General features: G+C 45.0%; 1 protein-coding gene across 1 annotated transcript in view; it reads right to left on the minus strand.

Annotated features, from left to right (window-relative positions):
• The window catches only part of KRI1 (KRI1 homolog), a 50,286-nt gene that overhangs the window by 11,905 nt on the left and 13,207 nt on the right, over positions 1–25,174 (minus strand). The window contains exons 6-15 of the mRNA XM_040346425.1: positions 22,735–22,784; positions 20,877–20,970; positions 19,391–19,468; positions 15,687–15,802; positions 12,667–12,793; positions 7,779–7,874; positions 7,511–7,681; positions 4,908–4,983; positions 4,706–4,824; positions 791–941 (exon numbers count right to left, since the gene is read on the minus strand). Of these exons, the coding sequence (XP_040202359.1) occupies positions 791–941; positions 4,706–4,824; positions 4,908–4,983; positions 7,511–7,681; positions 7,779–7,874; positions 12,667–12,793; positions 15,687–15,802; positions 19,391–19,468; positions 20,877–20,970; positions 22,735–22,784 (1,078 nt within the window). The remainder of the gene's footprint in view (positions 1–790; positions 942–4,705; positions 4,825–4,907; positions 4,984–7,510; positions 7,682–7,778; positions 7,875–12,666; positions 12,794–15,686; positions 15,803–19,390; positions 19,469–20,876; positions 20,971–22,734; positions 22,785–25,174) is intronic.

Below are 25,174 nucleotides of genomic sequence, written 5' to 3' on the forward strand. Positions count from 1 at the left end.
CGCTATGGCCGCCGACTGTATCACGGGAGAGCGCTTCCCAGAGGGAGGTTAGCTCTTGCGGGGAGGAGCCTAGACAGCCGCAGAGGGACCCCAGAAGAAGAGGATCGAGGGGCCACTCTGTGCAAAACGAGCTGCACAGTGGAGGTAAGTATGACATGTTTGTTATTTTAAAAGAATAAAAATTTACAACCCCTTAAAGTGGAGGTTCACCCAAAAACAAAATTTTTAACATTAGATTGAGGCTCATTTTGTGAAGCAGAATCTGGTGGGTTTTTTTTTAAATCGAAGCAGTACTTACCGTTTTAGAGATAGATCTTCTCCGCCGCTTCCAGGTATGAGCTGCGGGACTGGGCGTTCCTATTTGATTGACAGGCTTCCGACGGTCGCATACAGCGCATCACGATTTTCCGAAAGTAGCCGAACGTCGGTGCGCAGGCGCCGTATAGAGCCGCACCGACGTTCGGCTTCTTTCGGCTACTCGTGACGCAATGTATGTGACCGTCGGAAGCCCTGGAAGCGGCGGAGAAGATCGCTCTCTAAAACGGTAAGTACTGCTTCGATTTAAAAAAAAAACACCCGATTCTGCTTCACAAAATGAGCCTCAATCTAATGTTAAAAATTGTTTTTCGGGTGAACTCCCGCTTTAAATAGTCAGTCCTCCTCCTATGCCAGGATAAGTCTGGGACTAGCCACAGTATGTAGGAGATTCACAGCCATATTGTGTAAAATTTGACCCATACAGAAGATCCAAGTCATTAACTGATTACTCATGTTAGCCTGTATGACTGACCTGGATTAAATACAGGTTTGTCTTTGCTCACAGCTTCAGCAAACACGGACTTCTTTCTCCTCTTGGCATTCTTCTCTCTTTCGAGCCGTAGGCGCTTTCTTTCTTTACGTGATGGGGCAGGAGTTTCTTGAGGGTTGAAGTCTGCATCCATCTAAAGAACAAAAGAATGAACTTGCCAATGTAAATCAGTGCAACTCCTGCACATTGTTCGGGTTTCCCTACAAGCCATCACAGCTGACCATGACAGGGTCATAAACATGTCATTTGTTTCCACTTCCATCAAAATTCAAGGCTTTTTGCAAACAGAATTGGCCCCAAAAAAATAAATTCACACCACAGCAATTTCACAGTCAATTAGGTTTGTCATCACAGATCGATAATTGTACAACAACATTTCAGGCAAAGCTAGCCCTGTGTCAGTTGCTGATGCTGGAGCACCTGCGCATTAGTTTTTCTTTTGTAACAAAACTTCAATTGAAATACAGTGGAGATTGTGTAAGTTTGCCCACTCACTTACAAAGAAATTAGGGTTTTAAAATTGTTATCATAGGTGCATTTAAATGACAGAAACAGAATACCAACCAAAAAAAAAAAAAAAAAACACATACAGTGGAACCTCGGATTACGAGCCTAATCCGTTCCAGGAGAATGCTCGTAATACAAAGTACTTGCATATCAAAGCGAGTTTCTCCATTAAACTCCATGGAAACAAAAATAATTTGTTCCGCGTTGACTTTAATGGCATGCAATACCGCATGCGTCCAGAGGTGGGGGTCGCAGGAGAGCCTCGAAAACGTCCGGAAAGGCCAGAGGACACCTCGGCAAACCTCGGAAAGACTCCGTTCCCGATATTTGGTGAGGTCAGTGGAGCTGTCCTCGGGCCTTTCAATGCATTTCTGAACGGCACCAAATCGGCGCCACTCTGCTGTATTAAAAATACAGTGCTCGTATTGTGAAAAGCTTGTTAACCACGTTACTCGCAATCCGAGGTTCCACTGTAATACAAATGTAATAAATTAGGTTGCAGTTCAGTGAATGAAATAAGTATTTACTAACAATAATTCTGGCTCCCACAGACTGGCTACAATATGTGCTCATGTGGTACACAGATTAGTCCCGTTAATTTAACAAGGTACACCCAACGACAACTCTTTAGGTGTACAAGAGGCACCTGTCCACAGAAGCGCTTTCTTCCATTCAAACCCACCATTATGAGCAAGACCAAAGAGCTGTCACAGGACATCGGGTAAAAGATTGTAGACCTGCACAAGGCTGGAATGGGCTACAAGACCATCACCAAGAATATTCTGCTACAGCGATTATTTGCAAATGGAAGAAATACAAAATAACCATCAATCCCCCTCCATCTGGAGCTCCATACAAGATTTTGCCTCATGGGTTAAGGACGATCATGAGAAAAGTGAGGGATCAGCCCAGAACTACACAGGAGGAGCTTGTGAATGATCTCAAGGCAGTTGGGACCACAGTCACCAAACAATTGGTAACATAAAACGCCGCCATGGCTTGAAATCCTGTAGCGCCCACAAGGTCCCCTTCCTTAAGAAGGCACATGGAAACGTCCCACACCGGAACCCAACCCCTATATGGAGAGGTAAAGATACAACTTCAGCCTGAACTCCTGGCTATGCTTCTCTGAAATGTTTCGTCCCACCTACAAAGCTTAATCAGAGAGATCTCTATGATAAAGCCCCGTAGGCCTGTCAAAAGGTGTCAGAGAAGCATAGCCAAGAGTTTAGGCTGAAGTCGTATTTTTACCTCCCCATATAGGGGTTGGGTTCCGGTGTGGGACTTTTCCACCTTCTGTCTTTGGATATGTTGCAGCTAGCATGGATGAGCTTGTTTAAACATCAGCACCCGATCTGTGCTTTGTACTACAGGGGGAAGTTTTACAGTGCATTGAACAGCAATACAATTTTTTTTAAATGGGTCACAGTGACTAGTCTGTATTACAGGAAGGTTCTGTACAGTGCAGGAGTAATCCCTTGTATTTAGACATTTAGCTTTTAGGCCCCTTTCACTCGGGCGGCTGTTCTGCCGCAGTTAAAAGCATGTTTTGCCATTTTGAAATTCAGAGAATCCTGGCACAGTGTTCACTTGCAGTTGTACGTTGCGTTTAGCTGCGTTTACGTACGTCCGTGTTTATCTGCGTTTACGTACGGCCGCGTTTAGCTGCGTTGGGACATTTTTGCCATTTCTGATGTGCTTCCCTTTTTTTTTTCCTTGTTGCCACTGCCATCTGCAGGTGAAATAGTACACTGCGATTACCTGCAGTTATGTGCAGATAGCTGCAATAAATAGTTCCTGGACGCAGTAAAATTTATTTTTTCTAACCGCACCAAACCCCATGTAACAAAACCGTTGCTAAACGCAGTGTGTGAATGGGGACAGCATTGTCCGAGTTAAGCTGCGGTAGATAATTTGATCTATCCACAGATAAAAGCTGAATTTCTAGCTGAAAGGGGAATGTGAAAAATAATATCTATACACATGTGCAACCTAAAAGTCGCATTTCTCAGCGACTAATGTAACTCAAAATATTGGGTGTGAAAAAAATATTGGGCCAGATTCACGTAGAATCGCCCTACGCTGCGGCGGCGTAACGTATTACATTTACGTTACCCCGCCGCAAGTTTTCAGCGTAAGTGCTTGATTCACAAAGCACTTGCCTGTAAACTTGCGTAAATCCGCCCAGCGCAAGCCCGCCTAATTCAAATGGGGCGGGGACCATTTAAATTAGGTGCGTTCCCGCGGCGAACATACTGCGCATGCTCCGTCCCTAAAATTTTCCAACGTGCATTGCGCTAAATGACGTTGCAAGGACGTCATTGGTGTCGACGTTAACGTAAATGGTGTCCAGCGCCATTCACGGACGACTTACGCAAACGACGTGAAATTTCAAATTTCGGCGCGGGAACGACGGCCATACTTAACATTGGCTAGACCACCTAGAGGGCAGCTTTAGTTTTACGCGGCATATCTCTACGGAAACGACGTCAATTTACAGCGACGGGCAAAGCGGACGTTCGTGAATCGGCGTAACTAGTCATTTGCATATTCTACGCCGACCGCAATGGAATCGCCACCTAGCGGCCGGCCTAGAATTGCAGCCTAAGATCCAACGGTGTAAGTCACTTACACCTATCGGATCTTAGGGCCATCTATGCGTAACCCGATTCTATGAATCAGGCGCATAGATACGACAATCGTATCTCAGAGATACGACGGCGTATCAGGAGATACGCCGTAGTATCTCGTTTTTGTGAATCTGGCCCGTTGAGTGTAAAAAAAGAAAGGAATATATCAATAAGAGTTGATCATTGATATATTCCTTTCTTTTTTTACACTCAATATTTTTTTCACACCCAATATTTTGTGTTACATTAGTCACTGAGAAATGCGACACTTAGGTTGCGCATGTATATATATTATTTTTCACATTCTTCTTTAGTTCACTATTCGAACCAATATATAATTGCTGCACCTTTTCAATTTATATATTTCGATTTGTAAATTGATACTTTATTTGTGGCTCTGATTAGTCACATGTGTGGTTTGTGCACCAGATCTCTACACCTGGTGGCACAACTTAACACACACCTGTTTTTGTTGGGAATAGCGCGGATTCACTCCATTTACATACTTCATGTGAAAGGGGAGCCTAATACATTAAGATGAACAATAAATAAAGGGCATATCCAAAAATATGGTTTGGCAAAGTGGAGCTGTGGTTACAAGGCAAAGTGCCCTGGCTAGTACAGATAAAACTTAACAGGCTACCTGCCATGCCACAAAACCACAGTTCCCAAAATAACCACAGAATGGAGTATTAAATGAATGGTACAACAGGTGATACAATTACCTCCAAATTCAAGTAGTAATAAATCACAAAATTACCACAAAGTTTGGATCATCGCAGTAAGGTTCAGCATCATCTTCTCCCTCATCACTCTTGCCCTCCTCACCAGCCTTCTCCTCGCCCTCTGCTCCAGTCCAGGTATCCCAGTTCCACTCCCCTGTAACAGAGTCAGGATCCATAAACCAGAAATATACAGAATAAACATAGTAAAAGAATAACTGGTACCAACATAAGACTCACCATCCAACTCCTCTTCCTCATCAAACTGTGGCTTCTGATCCTCCTCTACTCCATAATAATCATCCCCAAAGCATTTCTACAACAACATAAAACAGATATACAAGTGGTCATATAATAAAATGTACGAATGATGTTGACATGCATAGAGCAATCATTCACAGATCTGATTACAACAGAGAGATGGCTTCTGATTGGATGAAATAAACCAACTGTATTTCTGCACAGCCATCCTTTCTAACAAATGTAGGAGTCGGGTTTGGATCCATGGCTGTGATAACAGGAGGGAAACCGAGTCCTAAATTAAATTCATGTACAGTGGAACCTTGAATTACGAGCATAATCCGTTCCAGAAGAATGCTTGTAATCCAAAGCACTCACATATCAAAGTGAGTTTCCCCATAGAAGTCAATGAAAACAAAGATGATTTGTTCCGCATTGATTTCTTTGGCATGCAATACCACATGTGACCAGATGTGGGGGTCGCCGGAGAGCCTCAGAAATACGCGGGGACAGCTCGGCTGATCTCGGAAAGGTTCGGAAACAGTGTTTCCGAACGGCTCCGAGTGTCACCAGCGACCCCACAACTCAGGTCAAATGCGGTACTGCACACCCCATTAGCTTAAAGGGGTGGTTCCCCCTAAAACACATTGCTAACAATAGATTCCTAAGACCCGTTACACTGCGGGTAGGCTGGCTTTTTTTTTTTTTTTTTTTTTTTAGTACATACCGATATCTCCCCGTCTCGTTCCTTGTCGGTGGGCGTTCCTAGTTGATTGACGTTCCTCGGAGGGGCGCGTACGTGACGTCACGACTTTCCGAAAGAAGCCGAACGTCGCTGCGCATGCGCCGTATAGAGCCGACTCTATACGGCGCATGCGCAGCGACGTTCGGCTTCTTTCGGAAAGTCGTGACGTCACGTACGCGCCCCTCCGAGGAACGTCAATCAACTAGTTCCGCCCACCGCCTAGGGACGAGACGGGGAGATCTCGGTATGTACGAAAAAAAAAAAAAAAAGCCAGCCTACCCGCAGTGTAACGGGTCTTAGGAATCTATTGTTAGAAATTAGTTTTAGGGGGAACCACCGCTTTAAATTCTGCTGGTTTTGCAAGACAACACTCGCAAACCGAATCAGAATTTAAAAAAAAGTTGCTCGTTATTCAAAACGCTCATTAACTGCATTACCCGTAAACCAAGGTTCCACTGTATTATATATTATTTAATTTTCCAAGAGGCGGACTGGCAATGAAATTTCCTTCAATTGGTTCTGTCAGGTCAACTATCCATGCTGGAAAACTTCATTACACAGTTACCCGCTTCTGTAAGGCCTGGTTAGAGCAATTTTTCCGCAATGTGCGTTTTTTAACCACTTAAGACCTGGACCAAAATGCAGGTAAAGGACCGGGGCAGTTTTTGCGATTCGGCACTGCGTCGCTTTAACTGACAATTGCGCGGTTGTGCGACGTGGCTCCCAAACAAAATAGTCGTCCTTTTTTTACCCCACAAATTGAGCTTTCTTTTGGTGGTATTTGATCCCCTCCGCTTTTTTTTTTTTTGCGCTATAAACAAAAATAGAGCGACAATTTTGAAAAAAAATGCAATATTTTTTCCTTTTATGCTATAATAAATATCCCCCAAAAATATATAAAAAAAAAATGTTTTCCTCAGTTTAGGCCGATACGTATTCTTCTACCTATTTTTGGTAAAAAAAAAAAAAAAAAAAAAATCGCAATAAGCGTTTATCAATTGGTTTGCGCAAAATTTATAGTGTTTACAAAATAGGGTATAGTTTTATTGCATTTTTATTAATAATTTTTTTTTTACTACTAATGGCGGCGATCAGCGATTTTTTTTCATGACCGCGACATTATGGCGGACACATCGGACAATTTTGACACATTTTTGCGACCATTGTCATTTTCACAGCAAAAAGTGCTATAAAAATGCATTGTTTACTGTGAAAATGTCAATTGCAATTTGGGAGTTAACCACTAGGGGGCGCTGAAGGGGTTAAGTGTGACCTCATATGGGTTTCTATCTGTAGGGGGGCAGGGCTGGACGTGTGACATCATTGATCGTGTTTCCCTATAGCAGGGAACACACGATCAATGACAGCGCCACAGTGAAGAACAGGGAAGCTGTGTTTACAGACAGCTCTCCTCGTTCTTCAGCTCCGGGGACCGATCGCGGGACTCCAGCGGCGATCGGGTCCGCGGGTCCCGCTGCCACGGAGCTTCGGACCGGGTTGCGGGCGCGCGGCCGCGACCCACGGCTGGGCACTTAAAGAGGACGTACAGGTACGTGCTTGTGCCCAGCCGTGCCATTCTGCCGACAAATGTGTGCAGGAGGCGGTCCTTAAGTGGTTAATCTGCCCAACAACAAATTGGGCAAAAAAAATAATATGAAAAATGCGATGCATTAGTCACTAGCACATTATGACACTGTTGTGCATGTTGCAAAAAAAAACAAAAAAATCGGTTTACAAACGCTTTAACATGAAGGTACCCTCCTCCCTCCAACAGATTTCTCAACATGAATCCATTCTCCTCCTCCAGGTAAGGGCAAACAGTCTTCCTAACGGGACACTTTCTCACAAGAACACTTACCTGCATAATCTGGTCATGTTTTTCTGGGTCAAAATCTTCCAGCAGGTCTTCCTCAGTAACTCCAAGATTCTGATCTCCCGTCAGATCTCGCAGCTTATGCAACTTGTCCTGCAGCTCCTTCCTCTTCAGGTTCTTCAGCTGCTTCAGCTCCTCCTCCTTCTTCTCTTTATCCTGTAGAAAGGACAGAGCAAAATGGCCACTAATGTGATTCCAGCTGCTCCCCCCCACTCATCCGTTCCCCTCCCGCGGGAAGATTTCCTAGACTCACCTTCTTTTTTCTCCCCTTTATCTCCTCTCGTTTCATCTTCCTCCGATCATCTTTCCTTCTCACTGACTGAGCGATGGTCCTGGGAAAAGTCTTAATCTGCAAACATAAAACCCAGGATTATACTATAGATTGCATAAACTAATATAAAAGGACAAAATGTATGCGTTTACACAATACTCACATTTCAGTACTGCCAGGGCCGGATTTGCTCTCCCTGCCGCCCCAAGGCCAGGTTCCGCAATGCACCCCCTCCCTGCCAACCGAATCCCCCCCCCAAATCAACGGAGAATGGTAACCGGATAGCAGGGGCGGAACGGTTAGTTGAAATATTTTTGGTTTCTTTTTGTTTTACTTTTTTTTATTTATTTGCAGCTTGTCGTTTACCTTTTTTTGTATGCTTTTCTTTTTATATATATATATTATTTTGCTTATTCTTTACTTTTTAATTACTTTTTTATTTTATTAATTGAATTATTTCTTATTTTTTTTTTTACCTAAAACACAGGAGAAAACAATTCCCTGTGTAATAGCAATTGGAGGTGGCAGGTTCTCTTTATTGACCCTGTCACCTCCAAAACAGGAGTCCTAGCACTATGCTAGAACTCTTGTCACAGCTGAGATGGGAAGAGCACAGCTCACCCCTCTCACTGTGTACATCAGGGGGAGGGACAGGAGACAGACTCGGTGGCTAGGGGGAGAACGGAGTCCCGAAGACAGAGCCAGCAGAGAGAGGTATGTGGGGGGGGGGGTGGAAGGGGAGGACGGACGGCAGCACACATTTTACAAGTGATTTAGGCGACATCGCCACAATCACTTGTTAACGAGCGAGCGGATTGCCCCACACTACATTTAGTCCTGCTAGAAAGCAACTTACCGCCCTTAACTGTATGTTTCGGTCGTCGGGGGACTCCATGCCGCTGCCGCCCCTCTGTTCCCTGCCACCCCAAGGCCTGGCCTCAGTGGCCTTGTGGGAAATCCGGGCCTGAGTACTGCAATGACTACCATTTCAAAAGGCAAGAAAAAAAGAACACCAACACTAACTGATAAAACTCGGGTTCCTTCTGGCGATGGCTTCAGCCATGTCACACTGGTGAATCTGCCACCAGAGATACCTCATCAGCGACAAAATCACCATGGTGCTACTACACCGTGAGGCTGCTCCCTCACTGGCTGAAATGATGCAGAATCTTGATCGCTAGCAAGAGAAGTGAAGGAAGTACTCCTTGTTAGTCTGGCCAATGAGGAAAAAGCATTAAAGGGGTTACAAACCTTTGTGTTTTTTCACCTTAATGCATCCTATGCATTAAGGTGAAAAAACACCTTGCAGCAGGATTTTTTTCAGGGGGAACTTGGGGGAACTCAGTTCCACCACCTCTGGCTCAAACCCTTTGGTGCCTGCTCACCACAATCACTTGTAAACACAGAAGTGACAGCTCTGCACTCTGTGTGTAACCCCCTTGAACTCTGCACTCTGTATGTAATGCAATCCTGGTATTTAATGCCCCTTTAAGACCCTTCTACTGTTTTTGAAATCTGAACGTGGTCATGGTTGAGTTCCTGCACCTATTTTCTGAGAAAAAAAGCTCTGCCTTGCAGTATCTGACCCCCCAGCCCCCGTTTTACTTGAAAGGGTAGAAAAGGAAGCGCCACCTAAGTGCAGTATTAAAAAGTTTCTTTTAATGGCAGAGTATACTAATCACACTTACAAGAAAGATAAAAGAGAAGGCTCATCTGTAAATCCTGGAGTTCTCAACCCGGATCCGTGGGCTGCAAGGATGTGAGGATTGCACAGTGTTTCAGGAAGGATTGGTCCACGTGGAGCGCACGTGACGTCACAGGTCACGTGTTTACTTCCGGGGGAAGGTTTCCAGGGAATGCAAGGGACTGATTGGGCTATGCGCTCGGAACACATAGCCCAATCTGTCCCTTGCATTCCCTGGAAACCCTCCCCCGGAAGTGTTCCCGGAAGTAAACACGTTACCTGTGACGTCACGTGCGCTCCACGCTGGACCAAGCCTCCTGATGGCCACAGGATAGGCTTCAGACCGAGCCTGAAACACTGTGCAATCCTTGCAGCCCACGGATCCGGACGAGAACTCCAGGATTTACAAATGAGCCTTCTCTTTTATCTTTCTTGTAAGTGTGATTTGTATACTCTGCCATTAAAATAAACTTTTTAATACTGCACTTAGGTGGCGCTTCCTTTTCTACCCTTTGCTCTCTGAGGACAGCAGCCACCATTGAACAGCCATATTTTTGTCTTTTAACCCTTGAACTGTTTGCCATTTTTATGGATTAATTGCCATTTTCCAATCTATGTGTGCTTCTACGCATTTGCGCCGGCAGTTACTTTTTTCCATTGTACCCCCGTTTTACTTACCTGAGCTCCGAATTTCCGTGGGCGCAATCCCACGTCACTCTCTCCACTGCTTCTTGGCTCTTCATTGGATAGATTGACAGCAGCGTGGCCATTGGCTCCCGCTGCTGTCAATCAAATCCAATGACGCGGCCGCCGGGGCCAAGTCATACAATCGGCAGCTATGGACGCCGAGTGTATGAAAAAGGAGCGCACCCGCAAAGTAACCTCCTCGGGAGAGTGCTTTCCAGAGGGGGTTATCTATTGCGTGGTGGACCCGCGGGACCCCAGAAAAGGGTGACTGGGGCCACTCTGTGCAAAACGAACTGCACAGTGGAGGCAAGTATGATATGTTTGTTTTTGTTTTTTAAAACTGAACCTTTACAACCCCTTTAAAAAGTAGGTGGTCTCGAAGCATTGACACCCTTCCCCAAGATTGCTCTCCTTTCCATTCTCCCTGGGTCGGTTGCATCACAGAAGAAAAGTCTTCTCCGATTTTTTATGTCCTCAGCGAGACAGCTCATACCTTCATTTTGGAAAACGACTGTCACTCCCCCCTTATCACGGTGGGTCTCGATCATGAATGATACCATGAGAATGGAGGAGATGCTGGCCCTTGACAATGACACCTTTGATAAATTCAAGATGATGTGGTCTATTTGGCTCCACTTCTCCGCCTCTGATTCTCTCACCAATATGTTACCACTCCCAATACGATCATCCTAACTTGTGACCCCAATATTGGGCTGGTCGAGGCATATACCTCCAGAGCCCCCCCCCCCCCCCCACTGTCCTCCTGATAACCCTATCCCGCAAATGTTTACACAGCAGCCCTTGTGCTCTTCTCCCACTGTTTCCTGCCCTTTTCTGCTCTATCTTCTTTCCTTTCCACTTTCCACGACCTTCGTTGGGTTGTTCCCCTCTTCTCTTTTTCTTTTTTATTTACTTTGAATTTTCCATATGTTACCTGATCGGAAACAATGACACCCTCTTGACGGGAGTCGTCTTTTGCTCCTAAGGACGACCGATGATGTTCAATAATTCTTATAAGGCATCAGGAGTTATGCTATGGGCGATAGCCATTGGGCTGACTCAAGTTACATGTTTGCTCACGATTGTCACTTTTATGTACATTGATTATTGTTTCTTTTTGTATTTTTTTGTATTGTTTATTACGCTACCAATAAATATATTTTCAACTCTAAAAAGTAGGTGGTCTCTTAGCAATCCTGCTGCTGGCGAGTCGTTGCCAAGAACAGGTCAATGGCATGACATGATGCTTAAAGTGGTTGAACACCCTGTACAACCACTTTTACCTACAGATAAGCCTAGATTAAGGCTTACCTGTAGGTGCTGGAAATATCTTCTAAACCTTCATGGTTTAGGAGATATTTACAATAAAGACATGCACCTATGTCTACAGCACAGGCACACTTGTGCCTGCACCCATGACAAAGGCGCAGGTACACTTTAGAAACAGCGATCATGCCGTTTCTTAAGGTCGTCACGCTGTGACTGGCGGCTCCGGACAATTACAGCGCCAGAGCCGCGATACCGGGAAGTTAACTCTAGGATGACATGTCGCAAGCCGGTGCTGTGTCAGGCACGGCAGGGGGGGCTTTGATTCCAGGTCAGTATTATACAATGAGCTGGTATGCCTTTGTCTTGCAGGTGTTTTTTTTATTATTATTTATTTTTTTCAAAGTGGGTTTACAACCACTTTAAGTTGGCTTTACTCCTGTAGAATGTCATTAGAAAATTTTCGTTTTAAGAACCTTTATCTAAGAGTTAAGGGGGATGATTTGAAAATCGGGATTGACCAAATAAGTGACAAAAATAAAAATAAAATCTAAAGGACAAGAATGGAAAATTGTGTTAAATCCAATGGGAACGTTTTTCTAATAGCTGAATTTGCTCTTAGATGAGAAAAGAGGACAAACTCTTATGGCGCATACACACGATCATTTTTCGGCATGAAAAAAAACATTTTTAAAAACGTCATTTAAAATGATCGTGTGTGGGCTTCACATATTTTTTCGGCTTTAAAAAATGTTGTTTTTCGTATTGTAAAAAATGATCGTGTGTGGGCAAAAACAACGTTTTAAACCCGCGCATGCTCAGAAGCAAGTTATGAGATGGGAGCGCTCGTTCTGGTAAAACTACCGTTCATAATGGAGTAAGCACATTAATCACGCTGTAACAGACAGAAAAGCGCAAATCGTCTTTTAGTAACAAGCAATCAGCTAAAGCAGCCCAAAGGCGAATAGAACTTCCCCTTTAGAGTGCCGTCGTACGTGTTGTACGTCACCGCGCTTTTTTCATAATTTTTTTTAAAACGATGGTGTGTGGGCAACGTCGTTTTTAATGATGAAGTTGGAAAAAACTTCGTTTTTTGGACATGCCGAAAAATTATCGTGTGTACGCGGCATAACACATATTCCTGATCTAGCAACTTACAGAGCCATTACATTTCCCACAAGCTGCATTTTGCACACAACCAACCCAAGTTCGTACAACCAGCGCTATACATACCAAATCAGATTCTGGCTCTTCAAATCGGAAGTTATATTTTCTTTCAAAATCTTCTTGTTTCTTCAAGAAAAGTTCCCCTTCGTCCTCAGAATCAGAGACATGTGGTGCTTCCTCCAGTGCTGGGGGGCTGAAGGACAATTTGATTACTAAGAGGTTCAGGTGAACCCAACACTGCACAATAGATTTTATAAAGTTTAACGCAAAGCTCCACCCAAAAGAGGACGCTCCGCTTGCTCGCACCCTCCCTCCTCCACTGCCAGATTTGGCACTTTTTGGGAGGGGGAGTTTCCACTTCCAAGTAACATCGCCATTGACGATCTAAAAAATTTCTGGCCCCTCCTCCTACCCCCGCTGCATTCAGGGACACGCACAGGTCCCAGAGAACAACAGGAAATTCAGAAAGCGCAGCACAACTCTTACATGCGCAGTAGAACACAACCTGTGAAGCCTGAAGGCTTCACTGTTGGTTTCCCTTACTTACAATAAGGAGACCTGAAGCCAACTGTCGGCACCCCGAGCTGATTTGTCATTGGGGGATCCTTGGAAAGGAAAGCGTCTTTATATTAAAAGTCAGCAGCTACAGTGCTTGTAGCTGCTGACTAAAAAAAAAAAAAAAAAAAGACAGGCTGGAACTATGTAAATAGAACTTTGTGTAGCCTGCAAATTTAATCAGTGAAATCATCATTATGCAAATGATAGGGACTAATGGCAAGCTAATCAGTGCTTTACAGTGAAGCTTTAGGGTAGTGTCAGGTTGACACTTTTAAAATCACATCTGAAATAAAAAAAATAAAGTGCCATTGCTTGATCGCCTTCTGAAAATGCTAATTGCCTGCCAGACTCTGGCTTCATTACTGACTCATTCTGGGAACAGAAGAGCTTAAAAGCATATAAAACTCATTTAAGGGTTCCACCGTGCTCTGGGTAGGAGCTCCATGGTGCTGAAGGGGTCTTCAGTCCATATTATAGATTAGAGTGCTTATAAAAAAAATTAACAGCCAATTATGCAAAGCAGTGCCCTTGGGATATGAAACTCGGGGCATATTTGTGTGTGAGCTCAGAGACAAAAATCTTTCCCAATTACAGGATGCACAGTAACAACCAGGTACCTATTAGGAAATGAGGATTATTTGCGCAAATCTAGTAAAAAAAAAAAAAAAAAGACATTTAAAAATAAGGGGCACTTTTGGACAAAGTGAACTTCTCCCGTTTGTCCCTTTAAACCCACCCTTCGACTCCACAGATGCATAACTAGATGCGATGGCCACTTCCGCCATTGTTCATTTCCATTCAGCAATGAAAGTCTCCCTCTACTGGCCACACCTGCGCAGTGCATCGCCCATGGACTTTGTCTAACTTTTGTCCACAAGGTGGCCCCATAGTTGTCTAAAGCACAGGTGTCAAACACAAGGCCCGCGGGCCAAATCCGACCCTCCAGCCATTTCATGTGGCCCTCGCACCTCTGCTGCCGTTGCAGGAGAGCTCCAGCCCTGCTCTGGTCCTTCTCCAGACCCCTACTTTCAAGCAATGCATCCAGCTTCTTCCCAGCAGCAGCATAAGAAAGGGGGGTGCACTATGATGTAAGGGAGAGTAGGGGACTCAACTTCTGTTTATGGGGTGGCTCTTGACATTAATGTAAAGGGGAGGAGATGCACTGGACATCTAATCTTACAGATACAACCGGCCCTTTTGAGGAAAATCATAATGCCCACAATAAAATTGAGTTGAGTTTGACACCCCTGGTCTACAGTATGCAGGTGTGGCAAGAGAGGGAGACTTGCAGCTCTGAATGTAAGGAATCATAGGCCTTGGCCACCAGATCTCTGTAAAAATGCATCTGTGGAGGGGTTAAGTCAGCTTAAAGCGGTAGTTCAAACGAAAAAAAAAATTTAACCTTAGATTGATGCTCATTTTGTGAAGGGGAATCGGGTAGTTTTTTTTTAAACTGAAGCAGTACTTACCGTTTTAGAGAGCGATCTTCTCCGCCGCTCACGGGTATGGTCTTCTGGACTGGGCGTTCCTATTTGATTGTCAGGCTTCCGATGGTCGCATACATCGCGTCACGAGTAGCCGAAAGAAGCCAAACGTTGGTGCGGCTCTATACGGCGCCTGCGCACCGACGTTCGGCTACTTTCGGAAAATCGTGACGCAATGTATGCGACCGTCGGAAGACTGTCAATCAAATAGGAACGCCCAGTCCCGCAGTCCATACCCGGAAGCGGTGGAGAAGATCGCTCTTTAAAACGGTAAGTACTGCTTAGATTTAAAAAAAAAACACCCGATCCCCCTTCACAAAACGAGCCTCAATCTAATGTTAAAAATTAACTTTTTGGGTGAGCCTCCACTTTAAAGGGCCAAAAAGGATAAGTGCACTTGTTTGCAAGTACACTAAAGGCCCTGTACACACGATCCAATTTGATGGCCATAATTGTCTGATGGACGCGTTGTGTCGGATAATTCGACCGTGTGTATGCTCCATCAGACAATTGTTGGCTGAATTGACAACAAAAGTTGGCTGTTCCTGCTCACTAACTGTATGGCAATAAATCTGTTACGTGGGTTTATCCGATCGTGTGTACACAAGTCCATCCAACTAAAATCCAAAGTACAAACACGCATGCTCGGAACCAATGCTAAAAATAAGACAACAATAGCAGAAGTTGCCCAAAGTGTGGCGGTAAAGAGCTGAAAAACCACATGGTTTGGCGAGTGTTGGCTGAAAATGTTGTGCTGTCTGTATGCAGAACAAGTTCACGGCCAACGCCCTTCGGACCAAAATCCACGGAAAAGTCAGCTGGAAGTCCGATCGTGTGTACGAGGCTTTATGCTAAATGATGTTAAAGCTTCAGTTTTTTTTTTGTCTTCTTTCCATGCCACAGGAATTTATGGACAGGAGTGGGAGCCAATGGCTCCCACAGGATCTAGAACATCACTAGAACAAGTACCCCCGACTAAAGGAAAGCAGGGTTTTGCTTTAGAGATAATTCAGCAGTCTGTACAATACAAATTGTATATCTCACCATTCCTCGTCTTCATCAGATTCAGACTCCACATACTCTTTGTTTAGAATATAATCTCTCAGAAATTTCTCTCCTTCATCCAGGGAAGGATCAGTCCAGTATGCCTTCAGATGACTCTGTATGGATAAAGCACAACATGGTCACTATTCATTCTGAGGAACGGATTCTGTCACAGGCTGGGTTCGCACTATTGCAAATTTTATGAGGGTTTCCCGCATCCAATTTGCAATAGCAGAAGATTTTGACCGGCTCTCTATGGAGCCAGTTCACATATATCTGCTGCGGCTCCGGTGCGAATTTGCACAGGAGCCCTGTTCGTCTTTTGGTTCGTTTCAGGTGCGAATTCAGCCAAAAATTCGGGCTGAAATCGGACCTGAAACAGTGAACGGGGACACAATGGACTCCTGCTGGGAGGCGCATGCGAAGATAGTGTGAACGCAGTGTAACAGGAAGGCCCGTGGAACCCAGAATCTCTTGGAAATGGAAAGTATGAGATACCCTTGCTTCAGCTCCCTATGCACCTCTTATGTCTAAATCACTCTATGCCCATTAGGGGCGTAGGGTGACTGAGAAAATATGTCTTGGATTACTTCAAATGGGACAGTAATATTCATTAATATCTCTCAATAAATATGAAGATGTTATCCCCGTGTGCTGTAAGGTCTATGCACAGCAAGTACTGTATTTTCCGGCTAAATGCTGGTTTTGGGATATACTCACTGTATAAGACGACGCCTCACTGAGCCAGTATGCCTGCCTCACTGAGCCAGTATGCCTGCCTCACTGTGCCAGTATGCCTGCCTCACTGTGCCAGTATGCCTGCCTCGACGATCTTCCTACCTTCTCCTGTTTGCAGAGTTTCTCAGGCTGCGGGCGTCCATTATTCAAAAGCCACGCCACCTCCTCAGGCTGTTCCGTGATAGGCGTTACACTAATTTCCCCAGCAGAACCTCTGATCAGTGTTCCACCTATCACCGATGCCTTCTCATCCGAGGATGAGAAGGCATCCGTGATAGGCGGAACACTGAACAGAGGCTCTGCTGGGAAAATTAGTGTTCCGCCTATCACCGAACAGTCTGAGGAGGCGGCGTGGCTTTTGAATAATGGATGGCCGCCGTCTGACAGACAGGTACCCGGCGTATAAGACGACCCCCGACTTTTGGGGCATTATTTTAGATGCAAAAAGAAGTCTTATATGCCGGAAAATACGGTAACTCCTAATATGGGCATTCCAGGATATATGTGAAGACTGACTGATTAGGAGGTCAACTCCAGCCACCTGTCTGCCTGTTGCAATGTAATGAGTCCAGGCTACCTTCTAAGGGTCTTTTAATTATGGCTTGTGCTAATTGACCCTGTATTGTATGAAGAAATTCTGTGATAAGGTGAATTGTAGTTTAGGAGACAGCCAGGCTAGGAAACTCAGAGGTCATGCCTCAGAGTCATTTTGGCTGCTTAAAGTGGAGGTTCACCCAAAAACGTAATTTTTAACATTAGATTGAGGCTCATTTTGTCAAGGGGAATCGGGTGTTTTTTTTAAAATCGAAGCAGTACTTACCGTTTTAGAGAGCGATCTTCTCCGCCGCTTCCGGGTATGGGCTGCGGGACTGGGTGTTCCTATTTGATTGACAGGCTTCCGACGGTCGCATACATCGCGTCACGATTTTCCGAAAGTAGTCGAACGTCGATGCGCAGGCGCCGTATAGAGCCGCACCGACGTTCGGCTTCTTTCGGCTACTCGTGACGCGATGTATGCGACCGTCGGCAGCCTGTCAATCAAATAGGAACGCCCAGTCCCGAAGACCATACCCGGAAGCGGCGGAGAAGATCTATCTTTAAAACGGTAAGTACTGCTTCGATTTGAAAACAAAAACACCCGATTCCCCTTGACAAAATGAGCCTCAATCTAATGTTAAAAATTGTTTTTCGGGTGAACTCCCGCTTTAAGGGATTATTTAATGAACTCACCTGTTGTCTGCTAAGGGATGTATTGACACTCAGAATAATGTGTATTGGGGGTTTGTTATGTAACCATTGTGTGATGTTGTGGGTGGATCCGGGTCATATTTCATGCGGTTACTGCAGTATGGTAAATAGTATATAAAGAGCCTGGATTCCTTCCAATAATGTTCATATTCCTGTTTGAACCTCAACACGGAGCTTCGTCTCGTCTTTGGGGGGAGAATTATTTGTATGGGGTCTTATTCGGCTGGTTTGTAGTGTCTGGTAGCTTCCTTGTGTTTTGAAATGGAATATCCTAAACGACGTTAACCCCTTTCATACACGTTGGTGTCGTTACACCCAGCCTAACAGACAGCTGGGTATTTTCCTCAGTAAACAGGTGCAAGTCTAAGGCCCCATTCACACCTATGCATTTTTAGTGATTTTTGCATTTGGCAGATTTTCACCTCAGTCCATTATGGTTTCCTATGGAATATGTTCTGTAGTGCAAATCTGCAAAATGTAAAAAGCACTAAAAAGGCATAGGTGTGAAGGGAGCCTTACCATGGTAAGAGTTTCGATGACGATTCAGACAATTCCCATTTACCGTATTTTCCGGCGTGTAAGACGACCTTTTACGCCATAATAACACTTCCAAAGAGCGGGGGTCGTCTTATACGCCGGGTGCAGAGGCTGCCAGATGTATATGAAGCCGGCCGGGTACTCGGTAATACTGTTACATACAGTATGCACCGCTCAGCCAATCCCGGCAGGCGATGCATCCTGTTGCCGAATACAGAGCTTGTTAAGCCTGCTCAATTTGGAGCGGCGCGGGCTGATGATGTCACAAGCCTCTGCCAATCCGAGCAGGCTTAACAAGCGCTGTATTCAGCAACAGAATGCATCGCCCACCGGGATTGGCTCAGTGCATACTGCAATGGATGTCACTTTTTTCTGCGCTGTACTTTTTAATTGAGGCTAATAGACTGTGGACTTCGATTAATAGGAGTTTAGAAGTGGCTGCACCTAGGAGGAAGTGTCACTATGTTCTGGGTAAACTGAGCAAGGAAAGAGGATAGTGCAGACCTATAGATGGGGTCTGAGCTCTCAGCCTGCAGGGATCCGAGCCATCAGGAGAGAAGCCAAGGGGATCTGCTGCAGTGCCTGCTCACCTCTACCATGAAGAGAGGATGGACCTGCATCTAAGTCTTCCAGAGAATCCAGAGCTGCCTTCAGTCATTGGGCTTGGATCGGAGCTACAAGACTGCATCCCTGTGTAAGGTAGGGGGTAGTCTTATACGGCGAGTACAGCCCAATACAATGTTTTCATTGAAAAATTAGGGGGGTCGTCTTATATGCCAGGTCGTCTTATACGCCGGAAAATACGGTACTTTACTGTTTCAGCAGTCAGCAGCCCATCACAAAGCGGTAAAGATAAAGGTTCTCTCAACTGCACGATGGAAACATTTGTCATGGGGCAATAACACTGTAGAGGGTGCTCTGTGATACTGGAAGAGCTTGGTCACAGGCTTTTGAGAGGTCATGTGACTGGGAACTTCTCCAGGCACTAATTTTCTCCAATTTAATTAAAATGAATCACGCTTCACTTACTTAGGCGTATTAAATTAAATGAAGCAGGGGGCAGATTTGTAAAGTACTTCACTGTGCTTTATAAACGTGCCGGTATCTTTTTTGTTTGTAAAGCAGTAGAAACGCAACCATAGGACCATACAGCTGCTTTATGTGTGCGACATTGTACCTACCATTTCCTTCAGATCTTCTTTCCCTTCTATGTCTTTCTGCCCTTTCAGCCATGCTATGTATTCGTCTTCCTCCTCCTCCTGCAGGAAGGCAATATAACGGGTTATAAAAACAGAAAAAAAAAAAATCTTGACTGTATTGCAGGGATACACCATAGTCACCCATCACATTGTGGTAGCTCCAGTATAGTAAATAAAAAGCATAACTACTTTTGGACTGCGCTACAGCCAAAAGATGGCTACAGTGCGGACGTCCAGTTTGGGCGGTCGGGTACGCTCTGTGAAAACTGTGTCCATTAAACACAGCTGATCACAAATCACGATAAAGGGCCAATCAAAGCGGCCCTTTACCATGTGATCAGCTGTGTTCAATCAGAGCCGATCACATGTAAACTGATTTGTCGGTTATCGGCAGTCCTTTCCTTACACACTGTGTCTGTGTGAGGAAAGCATGGCCGATAAATGACAAGGCTGTCAGTACATTGTTTGCCCTGATTATCAGTGCAGCCCTATCAACAACCATCAGTGCTGCCTATTCAGCACAGACCTGTGCCGCCTCATCAGTAACCATAGGTGAAGAAGAAAAATTTGCAAAATGTTACATTAACTAAGGAAAAAAAAAAAACCCTGTGGTGATTTAATTCCACCAAAAGAAAACATTTATGAATATGTCTTGGCTGTAAAAAATATAGTTAAAAAAACAAAACTCATATCTTGTTGTCAATGAGCTTCCAAGGGTCATTTCTATAGTAAGAAGCTGAATATAAAACAAACAATGATTATGAACTGGTTGCTGTGGGCAAACTGCTCTTGTTTGGATACGTATTACACATAACTTCCCCGACTTAGTTGGGGTAGGCGGTACACTTTGGTGGGGGTGGGTCAGCCACGCCCTGCAACCTTTGACCTCTGGGAACCCACCCTCTGACCTTTGGGGGAGGTCCCTGTTCCTATTCCTGAGTCCTAGCCATATTCTTCAATGGGAAACCCTAACCCAACCCTAACCTTAACCCTCTAATACATCAATATAAAAAGCATTGTTACTTTCCAACAGCCGCCAAGAATGAACCTTGCAGATTCCAATTGTCATACCAGAACTTGCGGGAATTTAATAAGACTGGAATTTACATAATCTGGAGCAGCTGTGCATATTAACCAATCAGCTTCCAGTTTCAGTGTGTTTAGTTAGGCTTTAAAAACGAATGTTAGAAGCCGATTGGTTGCAATGCACAGCTGTTCAAGATTCTGCCTGCTTCAGTCTTAGTAAATGTATCTCTCAGAAGTTGAGGATGGCCTTGAGTCAGCACTGTTTCCAGTTGATTAACTAAAGAAATAGAGTATTTGTAAAAATAGGCACTCACAGGGTGGATCTTGGACAATTTAAAAAAAATCCTACCAAGTAAGATGAGGACAATGAGAAACACGGATATCAAGCCTGTGTAAAGCACAGAACTCTAACTTTAAATATAAGGCTGGAGTTAGTGCTCACCTGCTCTTTGTTGGTTTTCAGTCGTTTGGTTAAGAGATTAGCTGTGGTGCCCTCTTCCTCTTCATTGTCACTGTCCACAATAAACGTTCGAAAACTGGAAAAAGGTTAAAGCATTTTATGAATGTCATCAATGAATAAGAGACTAGGAGTCATGTTTGTGTCACCCTGGGGTGAGAGGAAGAGATTCCATATCACATAGCCCCCCCCCCCCTATCTGTGACACCCTGGGGTGAGAGGAAGAGATTCCACGTCACACAGCCCCCCCCCTATCTGTGACACCCTGGGGTGAGAGGAAGTAATCCCATGTCACATAGCTCCCCCTGTCACCCTGGTGGGAGAAAGATTCCATGTCGCATAGCTCCCCCTGTCTGTGTCACCCTGGGGTGAGAAGAGATTCCACGTCACATAGTGCCCCCCTATCTGTGTCACCCTGGGGTAGGAGGGATAGATTCCATGTCACATAGCTACCCCTATCTGTGTCACCCCGGGGTGAGAAGGAGATTCCACGTCACATAGCTCCTCCTATCTGTGCCAGCCTGGGGTAGGAGGGACAGATTTCATGTCGCATAGCTCCCCCTATCTGTGTCACCCTGGGGTAGGAGGGACAGATTTAATGTTGCATAGCTCCCCCTATCTGTGTCACCCTGGGGTAGGAGGGACAGATTTAATGTCGCATAGCTCCCCCTATCTGTGTCACCCTGGGGTAGGAGGGACAGATTTAATGTCGCATAGCTCTCCCTGTCTGTGTCACCCTGGGGTAGGAGGGATAGATTCCATGTCACATAGCTACCCCTATCTGTGTCACCCCGGGGTGAGAAGGAGATTCCACGTCACATAGCTCCTCCTATCTGTGTCACCCTGGGGTAGGAGGGACAGATTTCATGTCGCATAGCTCCCCCTATCTGTGTCACTCTGGGGTGAGAGGAAGAGATTCCATGTCACATAGCTCCCCCTGTGTCACCCTGGGGTAGGAGGGACAGATTCCATGTCACATAGCTACCCCTATCTGTGCCACCCCGGAGTGAGAAGAAGAGATTCCACGTCACATAGCTCTCCCTGTCTGTCACCCTGGGGTAGGATGGACAGATTCCATGTCACATAGCTCCCCCTGTGTCACCCTGGGGTAGGAGGGACAGATTTCATGTCGCATAGCTCCCCCTATCTGTGTCACTCTGGGGTGAGAGGAAGAGATTCCATGTCACATAGCTCCCCCTGTGTCACCCTGGGGTAGGAGGGACAGATTCCATGTCACATAGCTACCCCTATCTGTGCCACCCCGGAGTGAGAAGAAGAGATTCCACGTCACATAGCTCTCCCTGTCTGTCACCCTGGGGTAGGATGGACAGATTTCATGTCGCATAGCTCTCTCTGTGTCACCCTGGGGTGAGAGGAAGAGATTCCATGTCACATAGCACCCCCTGGGGTAGGACGGACAGACTCCATGTCACATAGCTCCCCCTGGGGTAGGAAGGACAGACTCCATATCACATAGCTCCCTGTCTGTGTCACCCTGGGTTAGGACAAACAGACTCCATGTCACATAGCTCCCCCTATCTGTGTCACCCTGGGGTAGGACGGACAGACTCCATGTCACAAAGCTCCCCCTGGGGTAGGACAGACTCCATGTCACATAGCTCCCCCTATCTGTATCACCCTGGGGTAGGATGGACAGATTCCATGTTGTTTATGTACGCCCACTATAAAAAATCTGCTCAAGAGATTTTCTAGCAGCAAAAATCCATCTCTAGAACTTGCAAAGTCCTAACTCCCTTCCTGTTTGTCACAATAATACAGAAAAGAGTAAATCCATAAAATGGGTGAGTTGATAAATACAGAAGGATCCTCAGCAGTCACCCACCTTTCTTTGATCTGCCTCTGTTCCTCTAGGTACGTTGGGGATCGAGACCTCTGCAAAAAAAAAAAAAAGCTTCATGTGTCAAGTCCCACTGCCTAAATTCTACATCACCACAGATCATAGTGGGCCTTAAATTAACCAAATAACCAATTGAATTTCATCTGTCCTACTGCAGGACAGTGATTGAAAGAACATCAGGATGTGAACAGCACATGTGAATGCTTGGACACTAGAGATCCAATCCAAAATGGCTGCCATGACAGGAAGCAGCTCAAACAAAGTTTTATGCCTCGTAACTGACATAAATTTAAGCACCATCATAAAAATAAAGATAAAACGAGAGGCGCTTAAGCGCTACCGGCCGGCACTTTCCGTGTGAAATCAGTCTTAGTGCAATAGAACCATGCTAATCGGTGCAACTCGACTTAGAAAAAAGGTTCCTGCACTACTTTGGGGCAACTCCAGCACGACTTGCATTGACGTCTGTTAAAGATTTCATATGCAAGCTGCAATGAAGTCGCACTGTGCGGCACGACTTTAAAGACGCGCCGGCGTGAACCGCCCCTTAAAGTGTAACTTTAGTCAGGCTGGCCCCTCTTGCAGGCATAGCTTAGTAAAACATCAAAAATAAGTGCCTATACTGTTTAAAATGCAGTAATACAGTGGGGGTTATTTACCAAAGGCAAATCCACTTTGTACTACAAGTGCAGTCGCTGTAGATCCGAGGGGGACATGCAAGGAAAAAAAAAAAACAGCATTTTAGCTTGCACATGATTGGATGGTAAAATCAGCAGAGCTTCCCCTCATTTCAGATCTTCAGCGACTGCACTTACAAGTGCACTTGTAGTACAAAGTGGATTTGCCTTTCATAAATAACCCCCATTGTCTCACTCTGCTTTGCCAAGTTGCTCTCCATTTTTAGGCACTGCCGAGTTTGTAGAAGCCAATCTGCTGGCAGCTTTAAAGCGGAATTAAACCCTTCTATTCTTTACAGCCAAGGAAGCTGCTTCTGTTCGATCTGCAACTATTCTGCTGGGTAAAGTTCTGCTTTAAATCAATGGATTTAGTCTTGTTTTAACCACTTAAGGACCCCTTCACGCCGATATACGTCGGCAGAATGTCACGGCTGGGCACATCAACGTATAGGTACGTTGTCCATTAAACCCAGCCGTGGGGTCACGGGCGCGCGCCCGCGACCCGGTCCGAAGCTCCGTGACTGCGGGACTCGCAGACCCGATCGCCGCTGGAGTCCCGTGATCGATCACCGGAGCTGAAGAACGAGGAAAGCCGTGTGTAAACACGGCTTCCCCCTTCTTCCCTGTGGCTCCGTCATCGATAGTGTCATCCCTTTTATAGGGGGACACAATCGATGACATCACACCTACAGCCACACCCCCCTACAGTTGTAAACACACTTCAGGTCACACATAACCCCTTCAGTGCCCCCTTGTGGTTAACTCCCAAACTGCAACTGTCATTTTCACAATAAACAATGCATTTTAAATGCATTTTTTGCTGTGAAAATGACAATGGTCGCAAAAATGTGTCAAAATTGTCCAAATTGTCCGCCATAATGTCGCAGTCACGAAAAAAAAAAAAAAACGCTGATCGTCGCCATAAGTTGTAAAAAAAAAAATAGTAGCAAATAGTAGTAGTGAATAAAAATGCAATAAAACTATCCCCAATTTTGCGCAAACCAACCGATAAACGCTTATTGCAATTTTTTTTACCAAAAATAGGTAGAAGAATACGTATCAGTCTAAACTGAGAAAAACAATTTTTTTATATATATTTTTGGGGGATATTTCTTATAGCAAAAAGTAAAAAATATTGATTTTTTTTTCAAAATTGTCGCTCTATTTTTGTTTATAGCGCAAAAAATAAAAACCGCAGAGGTGATCAAATACCACCAAAAGAAATCTCTACTTGTGGGGGAAAAAAAAGGACGCCAATTTTGTTTGGGAGCCACGTCGCACGACCGCGCAATTGTCTGTTAAAGCGACGCACTGCCGAATCGCAAAAAGGGGCAAGGTCCTTTAGCTGCATTTTGGTCCGAGTCTTAAGTGGTTAAAGCGGACCTTCAGTAATTTTTTCATCTTTCCATCTATTAAATCTTCTGCCCTTTTTGTTTTAACTTTGGATAGTAAAACAGTTTTTTTCTGCCAGTAAATACCTTATACAGCCCACTTCCTGTTTCTTGTCTGGTCATTAGCCTAGGCTTATTACGACATGCACAGCTCTATTTCACTTTCGTGAAAGTTTGCCAGGAAGGGACGGTGGATGAGTCATAAAAGAGGGCCAATGAGAGCTGCAGAGCTGGGGGTGTGCGTCTGTGTAAATCCAGGAAGTGAACAGGCAGCAGCTTTAGCTGACCACAGTTAAAATGGTGGCCGGAGATTTCTGCAGCATATTTGGCAAGTAAAGAATCCCAGTATATATAAAA

Source organism: Rana temporaria, chromosome 3, assembly GCF_905171775.1.
Source record: "Rana temporaria chromosome 3, aRanTem1.1, whole genome shotgun sequence".
Taxonomy (NCBI): domain Eukaryota; kingdom Metazoa; phylum Chordata; class Amphibia; order Anura; family Ranidae; genus Rana; species Rana temporaria.